A 13,475-nucleotide genomic window follows, 5' to 3' on the forward strand; every position below is an offset into this window, starting at 1 on the left:
AATATATTTAATTATTCTCTCGATAACAAAACCCTTGAGAGTGTGACTTCGTTCAAATAGGTTTCCTGCTGTATTCTCCTTTCGTGTATGTTTATGTATTTTTTGAACTTCTGTTTACTTTTAACTGCATCCAAGATTGGTGTATTCAGGTATTCAGTCGATGTACACGTGTAGACATTTACACGCACCCCATTTCTTCTGTGGCTACCAAGCCTATAAAATACCCTTGTAAGAACCAAAGTGTAAATTGTATCTCAGGTTTGGAGCCCAAACGCACAAAACGAAATACACATGTCAGAAATTGCGCAGAAAAAAAGTGGTAAGCCGATGTTGTAAAATAGAGAAAAGTGGAAACTTCACAGGTCGCTCAACACAACAAAAATGAAAATGTTGCAGGCTCGGTTTGATTGAGCATTGGAGTTATCAGAGTCACGTAGGGAATATGTGGGAATATCTTACTTGGCAAATTCTTTAGCAACGTAGTGATAACAACGGTTCACCACGGTTTTGTCTTAATTTACATGGACAAATAACTGTCTCCTGTTGAATCTTTACGCACCTGATAGGTCCGCCTAAATCTACCCTTTTCAGCAGTAACATCACTTGCCAATACTGATTTTTTTAAGTTCTCTTTTAAAGGATCTCTGTATAGTAGCCGTTTGTTTGGATTTGTCCAGTATGGCTGCTTTTAACAAATAAATCAGTGGAACATTACGAAAGTTCTCAAGGACATTCCAATTGTATTTTCGAGAAGTATAATCGCCAAATTTCATGGCTGTGCGAAATGTACTTAACATCTCCTAAACTCATAGAAATTGTTCAGCTTAATTCATGCCAGATGTTGCAAAATTTCGTTTTTATTTTAAGTAAAATCTAAATGTTTCGATTTAATTGATATAAATATATTTGGAAATAATGTCTAAGATAAATATGCATTAACTGTGATATGTTCAATGCAGCTAAAGACTCCAAAGGACACAAAACGGAGAGTGTGAACTTAGTTGCTATCCAAACCGTTACATGTACTAAATCCAAACCGTTAACTGCTTCTCAATCACCTGTATCCAACCGTTACACACTTGACACATGTGGCTGAGTTCAGAGGGTATTATTTCACAAAAGTACTCAACTTTAATACTAGAGAACGTCAACATATATATATATATGATGCGAAAATGTTCCTTCTTAATTTTTTCCTGATGACAAAATTGCAAGAAGTTTGATAATATTATTTAAGCTTTCGATGGAGGCCTTGAGAAACAAAAATCAAACAACACTAAATCATAGAAAGAAAAAGTTGTTTGACATGAAAATTGAACAGCATGTAAAACATGTATATTACTTTACGAAACAAGTGTCAGTATACTGATATAAACATTGAATTCCGGAAAAGGGCTGCCTAAAGGGGCTCCACTTCCGGACAGTTAAACGCCTTTTAAAACTCACCATTTTCAAAGAACTGTTACACATGTTTGTTTTGATGCATTTGCAATAGCGTGCGAGTGGTGAAATTTCACGTTACAAGGTGGAACATAGTTTTCAGCAATTGTTTATCTTTTTTTTCTTTACAAATGGCATTAATTTTCAAAAGGAGACAATTTTTTCTCAAAGATTACTTAAAATAATCGGAAAAAGTTGTTTCCCTTTGAAAATGAATGCCATTTGTACTTAAAATAATCGGGAACAGTTGTCTCCCTTTGAAAATGAATGCAATTTGTAAAGAAATAAAGATAAACAATTGCTGAAAACTGTGTCCACCTTGTTATGCGAAATTTCACCACTCGCACGCTATTGCAAATGCATCAAAACGAACATGTGTAACTGTTCTTTGAAAATGGTGAGTTTTTAAAGGCGTTTAACTGTCCGGAAGTGGAGCCCCTTTAGGCAGCCCTTTTCCGGAATTCAATGTTTATATCAGTATACTGACACTTGTTTTGTAAAGTAATATACATGTTTTACATGTTGTTCAATTTTCATGTCAAACAACTCTTTCTTTCTATGATTTGGTGTTGTTTGATTTTTGTTTCTCAAGGCCTCCATCGAAACCTTAAGGGGACGCATACTTTGAAATTAGAAAAAAGTGGGTGGGGTATTATAAAATTTACCTGCAAAAAAGTACAAGGTTTTGGTAAATGAAATGAATACTGTTTCAACTGTTATAAGTACACAAAGGATTGCTCACTAAAATAAAAATGAGAAAAACTGAAACAAGAAAGTAATTGTTGAATTACATAAGACTTCTTGTGTACATTCAAAGTCAACAATTATGACTTTTTGGTGCGAAAATAATAGTGCTTCACTTTGTCCAAACATTTATCAATGTCCTACAGATTCTAATTTAAAGAAAGAATGTGAAATAAGTTCACTGTCTTGTTTTTCATTTGGCATATGTGAGCTAAAACACATTATTTAGTTTGTTTACAAAGTAGTGCATAAGAAAAGATACGGTGGTCAAGGAATGCCACATTACAAAACTAAAAGAGTATATTCCCCTTAATACATTAAACATTTATCATTACAGAAGTCTAGTGGCTTACAATAAAGGCCTAGAAATGTTGCCATTATTAATTTTTAACTTGGTATTCATGAACTGCAATGCACTTAAATATCAAAACACATTCAACAAACTTTTGAAAATGTACTGTCTTAAAAATCCCTAAAATAAGTTATGAAATTTGGTTGAGAGGTCCAATCAATGTGTATTTGTGCAAAAGCAACATTCTAATCTTGTTCACAAAAGTTACTAATACACAGCAGGAATGTCAATAATCAAAACTGGACGAATATACAGTTATCCTCACTTTAATGTCATTTATAATTTGGCCTTGAATTCTCCACCATACTTTTCATAACTCTGTTTGCACGAGTTGCACGAGAATGCTGTCATTCACGTAAAAAAATGGGGTCAAATAAGTTGTAAATGCAATATCATGTAAACGTAGTTAATGGATTATGCAGTTCAAGATAAACTTTATCTCATAACGTAACGAACATGTATAATGTTGTAACAACAACTTTACTTACACTGATTTAAGTAGCAGTCGGTTTATAAGTGACTTTATTGATTCATTTTGTGTTTTGTTATTGTTGTCAAAAGTATAACGGAAGTGCCTCACAACTGAAGCGGAAACCAGTTTGATGCGCAAAGTAGTCCACTGTAAGTAATATTTTTTGACAAATGTCCACAGAAATTAATAATTTTCTAATATTAAAGACGAATATCTGAATAGGATTCATTATTTGATAAGAAATTATAATCATCGACATGTTTTTTTTAAAAATCATACACGTGCTGACACCTAAGTTGTCTCCCGTTGTTTATTAGAGTTACCTTTCGTCCGGCGCAGTAATACATTTGCATTGAATCGCCGAGAAGTCGTGGGAAAATTAAAAACCATGTAAACAAACTAAAATTAACCACCTTTTCAAGATGAATTTCAAGTGATCGACATAATGCATTTAACCTGCCTGACCTGTGTAGCATCTTAGATATCTGTTCTAAGGTATTCATTGTGTAGAATGTCGTGTTATGCCCTTGCAAAGCTAATCCCACTCTGATTTTTTTGTTTACATTTTTTATCAATGAGAAATATGGCGTCCATCCCGAGATGAACTGACGTGGCGTTAAATTTTTACACGTTTAAGCACACTTGGTGTGTTAGAAAGAAAATCTCATCCCTTCAACATTATTTGGAACACTGTTATTGTAAAAAACCTGTTTTTTCCTTATACAAAAGCTTAATATTTTGTGTTGAATGTACTTTCACAAACACCTCTGTTTTCCTATTACATTCATAGTACCACATCCTTATCCACAAAATACTGAATATTACAGGTGTCCATCAGTATTATATCAGTTTAGGAATATGTTTTTTATTTTCCCACCATCGATTTCTTGAATATGCACCCCTTCCGCATTGCTGTATGAACTGTGAATGTAGCAATATGCGTCCCCTTAACAGTTTCATTTTCGCGTCTTCATTGCAATAACTGCACGTTTTAATCGCTTGATAAATTAGACTGGAGTGATTTGATCTTTTTAGAACAAATAAATTTGACCTTAGGATGACAACTGAAAAATGTTTAATGTAGACCGTCACTGTCAGCAAAACTAAGATGATCTTTTTTTGCTCGGTGAGAGTCTATGTTAACAGACCCGACTACATGGCTACTGGTGTAGTTACAACACAGTGAGGATCATCCAACTATGCAAATGTTAACGATTTGACTTAGGTTCTGCGCTGTAGTATTTTGCTACAGCAACCCAATACTGCATTGTAAATGTAGGCAACCTGCCATGCTCTCGTTACGTTACTGTGGTCATAAAATGTTATTTATTTGATGGCATTACTTCTTTAATTAGCTATGGATTTCTCCCTTTCTATTTTTGAACTTATGTGTGCATACAATATCGAAAATCAAATGATTACAATCTGTCCATTTATTGAACCTTTTTGAAGCTTCCACAGCCTTCCTTTCTAAATCAGGTACATTTATATATGATGTAACAAAAATAACTTTCTGGAAACTGTAGAATGTTCCAGGATTTTCTGTTTGTTCTAAGCTAAACAAATGTAAATTTCTAAATCATATATATTTTGGGTATCAGTGCAAGTTATGAGACATTTCGGATAACATTTCTAGCTGGACTCAGTATTGATTTACTTTCAATATGGTGTCGAATCAAACATTTGTGTAACAGAATTCCACACAAGGCGCTTAGCGTGGGGACGGGGGCACTTATCATGACCTCTTCATAAACAGATTGAGACAAATCTGTTCTACTATCATATTGATTGATGGCATTCTAGACTCCTTATGGATCTTATAGGTATTGCTGTATATAAGGAATCAGGTTATCTTTTGAATGGAGCTATAATCATTTGTTATAAACTTATACTTAAATTACGCAGTTTGTATTAAAAGTATTGGATTCAATTAAGATTTTAATCAACAAGTTGTTAGAATTATATCGACAGTGATTTCGGATATAAGTGTGCATACAAAATGTTTAGTGTGGATTAAACTGTTTGGAACGTTGATAAAGCTACAAATCCATAAACAGATATATTCTAATGTTTTCAGGATTCTAATGTTTTCAGGACGTTATTCCCGGTATTATTCTGAAATTGCGTTTTTTGAATTTCTCTGCAATTGTTTAAAATTTGCTGCGACTTTTCCTACATCTGGCCACCAGTAACACTTACCTAAAATGTACATATTAATGCAGAAGGTTCTGTTATGTCATTAATATAGCAAATGACGATGATCCACTTAAACTGTATTGATTGAGAAGTATACTGATTAAAAATTAGCAAACACATTTTGATGTAATTACTTCAGTTGAATACACTCATTTTATGTAAATATTTGTAAATGAAATTACTTTATATCGAGTAGGCTTTTACATAAAAGACATATTAAAACTGAAACTTGAAACGAATATTGTCTGTTTTAACCTTTAATAACACTGCGGTACCAATTTCACAGCTCCGGGTTTTTGCAACATATTATTTCCCTATAATGTTTTAACAAGGCTTTTGGTCCATTTATTAATATAAAACATTTGTAAGGAAATCCTATAAGCCATGCAGATTAATTGCAGACTAGAGTTGACTAAGTCTATGTTCATATTCTAGATTAGTTATCTGATTTAAAGTTTGAATTGACATAATTTGCATGAAATTAAATTCTGGACGTTTCATGATTCAAATAATGTTCATAGTCTTTGAGGACTATTTTATTTGGCAAACTCTAGGTTTTTGTTTATTGTAGTATAATGACCAATGTTCATGACTTTGTCTGGGTAACTTCCTATGTACGGAGTTTCTTCTGTCATTTATAAAATGCAAGACTCAGAAAACTGAAACATTCCCGAAAGGACCTCAGTTACTGTCAGAATACATGTTATATGACCCAGGGAAGTGCCTACATCTTTAGTATCTTGAACAATGAAATTGGTCCAGTCGCTAAGGTGACTATGACGTCTAAAGACTAGCTGACAAACGATATAGAGTGTCCTTTGTTTAAACGTGTAGCTGGTGAGACCAAATATCTCATACATTTCTTATGGCTACCTTGCCTAAATGATTAGTGTACTAATGATTTGTAAATGATTTCAATTATGAGCTAGATAATTTCAGGGATCAGGCAAATCACCAAATGTTTCAACTATCAATTTTCAACTCAAAATCAGCAGCTGAAACTCATATAGGCTGGAGATGCTATACTTGACTGGTCTTTATGTCGAAGTTCCCTTCAGACAATGTCTTTGAACAACAACGTACTAGTCCTATCGCACAGATTCTCAGCCTATGTTCTCTTAATTAAAGCTGCAACTCAATAAGATTGCCCTGACTCCTGGATGCTCAGCGCTGATACGCTATCACTAAAAGCATTCAACTACCATATAGGTATAACCCTGATGCCTTGGCTGTACTTCGCCAATAACGCTGAGCCTCGTCTATAAGCTGGAACTCTCCTACTTTCTCAGTAGATCACCAAAACCTATGTCTCTGCCTCAGCTTTCCGATGCTCAGCCTATATTTGCTATCGTCTATAGCATTCAACTACCCTTAACGTAAACTCCTATGCAATGGCCCTATAGCTCGAAACCTTGTTGAAATTCTGCAACTCTTCTATAGTCTATGAACTTCAAACTTTTCTTTTTAATAATTTATCCGCCCTGACAGTGTAGTTGCAATAACTTCCTCATCAAGGTACTGGGATAAATTATTAGTTGAATCCTCGATGTGTCTTCTTCTGTCACTGTCGTCCATCTACCTATTTATACATTAGCAGACGTGAGCTTTGATTGGTGCTTTTTATAGAACTTGTTTCTGATTGGTCTAAAATCGAACATAGTATTTTACAAGGAGTACCTGTTCTAGGCCTAACTAAACTAAAGGAACCAGCGTGGGAGCCATCTGGTCTAGTCGCGTAATGGCTGCCAGGTATTTGAACACTAATTTTTCACTTGGCATGGCAACAGAGATCTAAATTGAGGCTAGTTTTTGTTTAAATTTCATTGTGGATGTATTGTTGACATTTTGGCAGGAAAAATGGGAGAGCAGGTTGTATTTGGTGAAGTCAAGCTCCATTTTAGTATGAGTAGTACTTTCAGGTCACAGCAGTGTGATTTTGATGTCAGTTTACAGTAAGTAAATGTGACCAGAGAAATCTTTCTTAGAAGATACATGACCCCTACTTTTCTTTTCATTTTATATCAGTTTTATCATAACTCTTTAAAATGAGGTAAGGATTTGTTCTCTGAAATGGGTCTAGCTATGTTTGGTAGCTCTTTGAAAAAGGTCAGTTTTATATAGAATATATAGGGGAAACTATTTAGGCTATTGTGACCTTCTAACAAATAGTTGGTTCCCTTTAACTATTGTATACAATATTATGTGTGATGCTGGGGTCCAGCTATCACTGTAATTAACCCAATTCGTCCATAAATGACCCAAATCCTATTATTTATAGCAATTAGAATATAATTATAGCCATGGTAGCATGAAAAGGGAGTCAGGCACTATCTGTGCTTATGTGTAACGTTATCAATATATCAAATATACAAATTATTCTGACAGTTACAACGATGTACATAAAATCCGTTAGTCGTAGCATTTCTGAAATCGTCATAAATAGTTGTCAGAGTTTACGGAGAGATTCTATTCAAAATGTAGGATTATGGAGGAATGATGTCTCCATGAAGTAGTTATAGGAAATGAAAGAGAGAACGAATTAGTATCATATAACCTATATGATATTAGGGAGAAAAACATAGTACTGAAGAGGCCACACAATTAAAGTGGAATTATACGCTTTTTTCAAGTAAAAATACAGCACAAATAGATATGTGTGTAAAAAGGGTGGAGGAAATTATAGTTTTTAACCAAGTATACCAAACTCTTCCTGTTGCCATTACGAAATAATAACTTTTTAAATATGACTTTTCTTATTTTGACTAGGGCAGTCTTTTTAAGAAAAGTCAAACAGCTTGCAGGAGTTGCTTCCCTTCAACCTCAGAAATCTCTACTTATAGTTAAGGGAGATCATTGCGTACAAGACTGAAGAAATGAACTATTTTTTATTAGTCCGATTTCTTCATTTCTAAAGCATCACTTTCAAATACTTATGCGGCATTATTGTTAATTAAACACATTTAAATGCACAGCAACCGAAAACTTGCTTTTATAAAACATTCACCAAAAACACACTACGTGCTGTAAGATGCGCATAATGCCACTTTAAAGCATCTCATAGATACTGTTGAATCGTCTTTTATTTTATCAAATTATCTGTTAGGTGCAATTTTGAAGAAAGCTAGATTGACATTTACTTTACCCCCTTAAATAGTTCAATACCTGTTGACAAGTTGAAGCTGGAAACTGATGCTTTGTATTAATGTGGTCTGTAGCTTACTTCATAAACTTTACGCATTAAAAAGTTTATTTAGTGAAAAATGTTATTTTATTCTTAAGTGTTTAGTAAAATGTTATCCTGTGAAGTTTTATGTCGGCTCGCCTCGGCGACACGGTATTTTATTGTGAAAACTTGCTAAAACTCTGAGCATTTCCAAAACAGATTGTATTTAAGCTTTTCTTTTCGTTATCAAAATGAAGCCCAATGCCGAAACACAATGATACGACAGTTATTGGCTTATTGAAAATTGACCAACAGAAACGAGTCTTTAAAAGCAGATATCTTCAGTACTTGAAAGCATTTAAAGTTCCAGTATATGAAAACAATCTGAAAAATGTGATAAGCCTTATTTGAAAGATCGATATTTTCGTAGTTTTGATCGTTAAATTTACTTGTATCTCCGAAATTGAACGTTGCCAAAATCACGCTTTCAATAGCATTGTTATTTGTTGCCTTAAGCTAGGGTCAATTAATGGCACGAGGACACTATCTTATATCATACGGTGGTATTGTGTTGGTTTAAAAGTGAAAGAAGATTTGTAAAAGAAGTTATACATCTGTAAATATCTACACAACAATAGCTATACTTAAATATATGTTCATAGTACCAAATTTGCAACTTGCCTAAATGTGTTTAATTAATTCAATGTCAAAACATATTAACTCCTTATATCTATATTTTTACAAAAAAAAAACACGTTATCTACTAAACTCCTTTTATTACCTCTTAAAAACTTATTCTAACAAATTTAAAATAGATCTTTGATTGCTAGAACACATGAACTGTTTGTGTAAAAAAAACTAAAGTTTTAACATGTTCTACTTTTTCTTACAAACATATTTTATCATAATTATATTTCAATAGTTTGGGTTTAAAGCAAGATTCTTTTTTTGTATGCTTTATGAAAACGTTTCCTTTGACAGAAAAAAAAAACGAAATCCAATAATAATATCATTCATGCGCCGATAGAAAAATTCGTTCCTTCTAGCTTTTATTTTAATTTTAAAATACATTTAGTGATAAAGTGCTATAAAAGTGCGACACACTTTGCTTGTTTGTGTATCAGCTTATTAATTGTCGCCATCGGTCACACGTCTGGAGGAAATGTAGTGCAAGAAACAGGAGAAGCTTTCATCGCCCTTTAGCGTGCTAGGTGTGAAGCATTTCTCCACGGGACTCTTATCCCAATTTAGTATTTCTAGTTGGAGGTACAAGGGCTCGAACTCACTACAGATTCTGGACTACTGTGTCTGCTCATTTGTCATACTACTAGGATTATATAACATGGCTATTTTACCACGTGATTAACTAAAATCACAGGCGCTTGAAGCTCTATCAATAAATATATGCATTACCATATCCCACCCACCCTATATACTAACTTGCGTATACTTTTTTTAATTGACAGAGCCTCAAGCGCCTGTGATAAAATCTTATATGTCTTAAAACAACTAATCTCAAAAACTTAGTGCGTGAGGTGCTGGAGGACGTGAGGGGTTTGGCATTTTCTATTACCTCTCATTAACAGACACAATCAAACGGAGTCTGCTATAATTTTGCTTGGATGTATTCTATGCTTCCAAAGAGTGTCTTCCTTTAGATTTAATTACAGAATATATTTACTTTATTTTCACATTTAAATTAGAATACACATGTAGGAGGAAAATTATCTCTTAGACTGTAATATTGACAATTACGAAAGCAAGTCTGATAAAAAAATCTTTTTCCCATTCGACTTTTATGTTTCACACTGGATACTTGGATGGTGAAACCAAGCCTGTATTTACGGGAAAAGAAGCCATTGTGAGACTTATTATATGCATTACAGATCTGGATCAATGCGATACAATCAATTAGATTATTATCGATATTATAGTCACTGAGGAATAAAATGTTTTAGTCAAACAGTCAGTCCCTACGAACTGAGATACACTTTACCTTACATCTCATTTATTTGAAAAGCTTTCAAACAACCACTTGTTAACAGGGTTGCGGCTGTTCGACAAACATCAGTAATGGGCTAAAACATGCACTTAATTTAATGACCGATATCTCTATCTTAAAAGATATAAAGAGAGCAGCTTTTTCCGTGACTTTTTTGCGCACATGTTATAAGTTTATCACAACTGAAGGTAGACCTGAACGGATATGGTTAACGAGGCATATTTTACGGTATGGCATATCGTGTATTATACAGTTATGATTCCGACAGTGTTTGGGAACGGGCTTATATTATACAGCGTTGCAAAATTTCCAAGACTGCGAAGCAATATTCATATTCTTATTGCAAATTTGGCAATTTCGGATTTAATCGTAGGTGCAGTTTTGATACCAACAGATATGCTTTCGGACATGTTCGGATGGAAAAGCAACAAATACGTTTGTTTGACTTGTCTAGGATTCTTTGTCCTAAGTTTAGGAACGTCTTGCTATAATTTACTTTTGATATCAATAGAAAGGTTTATAGCTATAAACTTTCCATTTCGTGCAAAAATGATGTTAACCAAACCAAAGATGGCACTTATGATATGTTTTGGCTGGACAGTTGTAGCAATCAATAGCTCGATACCACTGTATGGTGTGAACAGCTTTACAAACTCATCTACAGAGTGTGCTCATAATGTAGTCTGGCCTGAGGCCTATCAAATGTACAATGATTGGCTACTTACCACTGCTTTAATTGTGAATTTTGTATTTTATATGATAGTGGTGCGTATTGCTGTTAAAAAGGCACGTAGAAGGAATTACATTGGGGGTAATAAACATTTCAATATCCATGCAAAAGCTAAAACAGACTTACAGCACATGGTCACTATGGTAATTGTCCTCGGAACATTCGTGCTATGTTGGTTACCCTATGTTACACTTATTTTCATGGTCACATTTTGGGACACGCCTAATTTTCAATTTGTGAAAAGATGTACACTGATAATCGGTCTGTTAAATTCAGCAATGAACTGGCTTATCTATGGATACAGAAACAAAGAATTCAGAAAAGCATTCAAGAGTACATTGAAATGTAAATTCTGTTACAAGGATGACAACCGATTACCTCCGTCAGCAGCAACCAGCTATAGAGCTAGCAGTGTGGAATTTTGAATTTTACAAAAGGTAGACAGTCTGTCTAAAAAGATATTTATTTAAGTACATCAAATTTCACAAACTGAAGGAGATGGTAATATACCATTTCTTGCAAGAGAGGGAACGTTTTGAGTTGAAGGAATAGTAGTTATCTCTAAATCGTAATAAAATTTGAGGCAATATATCTATCTTTTTCATTGATGCAAATTATTTATTCCACCATATATATGTTTCGTATTTATTTAATAATATGTATTAATCTGCCGTAAGATTTTTGTTTTAAATGTATGATTGTTTTTGTATTGTTTTTTTGGGTTTTTTTTTGTTTTTGTTTGGTTTAACGTTGCACCATCACAATTATTGGTCATATGGCAACTTTCTAGCTTAGACCACAAGTGCCACTCCATGCATTATTTCATCCGACCTTCTGTAAGCCAGCTAGATGGCTTCCTCACATGAAGAATTAAACGCCCCGAGTGAGGCTCGAACAAATGTATGATTGTACCTATTTATAAGAATGGTGATGTAAATAACGTTTTTAATTATAGAGGGAAGTGTATAAACCTTGTTAATAGTATTGATAAAGTACTATCTCTAAAATAGTATATGTATAGTTTATGAAATGATGTAAACTCTAAACGAATACACATACAAACGTTGCAACCTATCATCGGAATTTTAAGGCAAAACATTATTTTTTTAAATGTGAACCAGAGCCATCTTTTACACTATCGGAACAATTGGCCTGCGGAATTGTACACGTGGTGCATAACTGTACAAACCCCTAGAGCTATACCCTCGTGAAATTATTCCGCAGTCGTAGAACTTCTTCCTAACATTTCGATATATGAAAACATGATTCTTCTTAGACCAATATGAGTAAATACAAAGACCTAATTAAGCTAAAAATTCAGCTTGCTCTTCGCATTGCATCAGACTTTCATAGCTCTTTGTTCTACGTTTTCCAGAACAAGGCTTTTTCTTGATGTGTCTTTACATATTTATGACAACACCATTCATAGTGGCCGCTATTCTACAGAACTACGTGTGTAGTTATATGCATTTATAATGTTCAAGATATCTTAATAAATTGTGAACAATGTTATTTATGGATTCTTTTCATTGCAAATTCCATCCATTTTGGACACAACATGTTTTAAAATTTGATTTTTTGGTTAACTGCTAATTGATTGTTGTAAAGCTTGCAAAATAATTATTTCGGCTTGATGGAAAGCAAAGCCTTTTAATTTTATTTGTATAGTTCACGAAAACCCCTACTAAAGATTTTGCAAATCAAGCTGTAAAGGGGTTTAATTAAGATGATCCTTGGAAAGTATAGTTAGAACGAAACACAGTTTGATTCAGTATGTTATAATAAATATGAATATTATATTGCAAATCTACGTAAGGAAGTGTCCCCGTACCAAACGAATAAAATTAGGAAGTAAGTAATCCTAAAATGAAAACACTTATCTCGGGGAAATTTTAGGAAAGATTAGCCGGTGGCTATATACATGGCATTTCATGAAAACGGGTCCCACTTAAGCGTTCATGCAGTACTCCTCAAAGGTACTTCAACCATAATGTAAAGGGTCTTCAGAATTGTCATCCGGTGTGACACTGTATGGGACGTCTACTGGTAGGATAGTCTCAAAAATGGTTATGATGCAGACACTCTTTTCCTGCTGTAAAAAAAGGAAGAAACTTGCACGGCCCTTGAAAACAAAAATTGGGAAATATACCGGTATTGAAATAATCTTTTCGGAAAACTTTGCTTTATAAAGATAACTATTTTACGACGATAGCTACCTACCTTTCTCGTGGCAGAAATAGGCCATGAAACATTTAAAATATATATGTTCTTTCCTTAGAAGAGAAAAAACTGTAAATGGAGATTATTTGAACATTGTCTCTCCGTTTGTTGGAAGTTTCTGACTGTAAATGACACAGGCAGTCAATGTTCATGTTT

At 33.8% G+C, this 13,475-nt stretch overlaps 1 protein-coding gene across 1 annotated transcript; it reads left to right on the forward strand.

Annotated features, from left to right (window-relative positions):
- The first annotated feature begins 10,913 nt into the window (after positions 1-10,913).
- On the forward strand, positions 10,914-12,028 carry LOC128555202 (lysophosphatidic acid receptor 3-like). The gene has a single exon (XM_053536841.1). It carries the CDS (start codon positions 10,919-10,921, stop codon positions 11,522-11,524), a length of 606 nt encoding a protein of 201 aa, XP_053392816.1. The 5' UTR covers positions 10,914-10,918; the 3' UTR covers positions 11,525-12,028.
- Positions 12,029-13,475: the final 1,447 nt, after the last annotated feature.

The sequence above is a fragment of the Mercenaria mercenaria genome, chromosome 2 (assembly GCF_021730395.1).
Source record: "Mercenaria mercenaria strain notata chromosome 2, MADL_Memer_1, whole genome shotgun sequence".
Classification (NCBI taxonomy): Eukaryota; Metazoa; Mollusca; class Bivalvia; order Venerida; family Veneridae; genus Mercenaria; species Mercenaria mercenaria.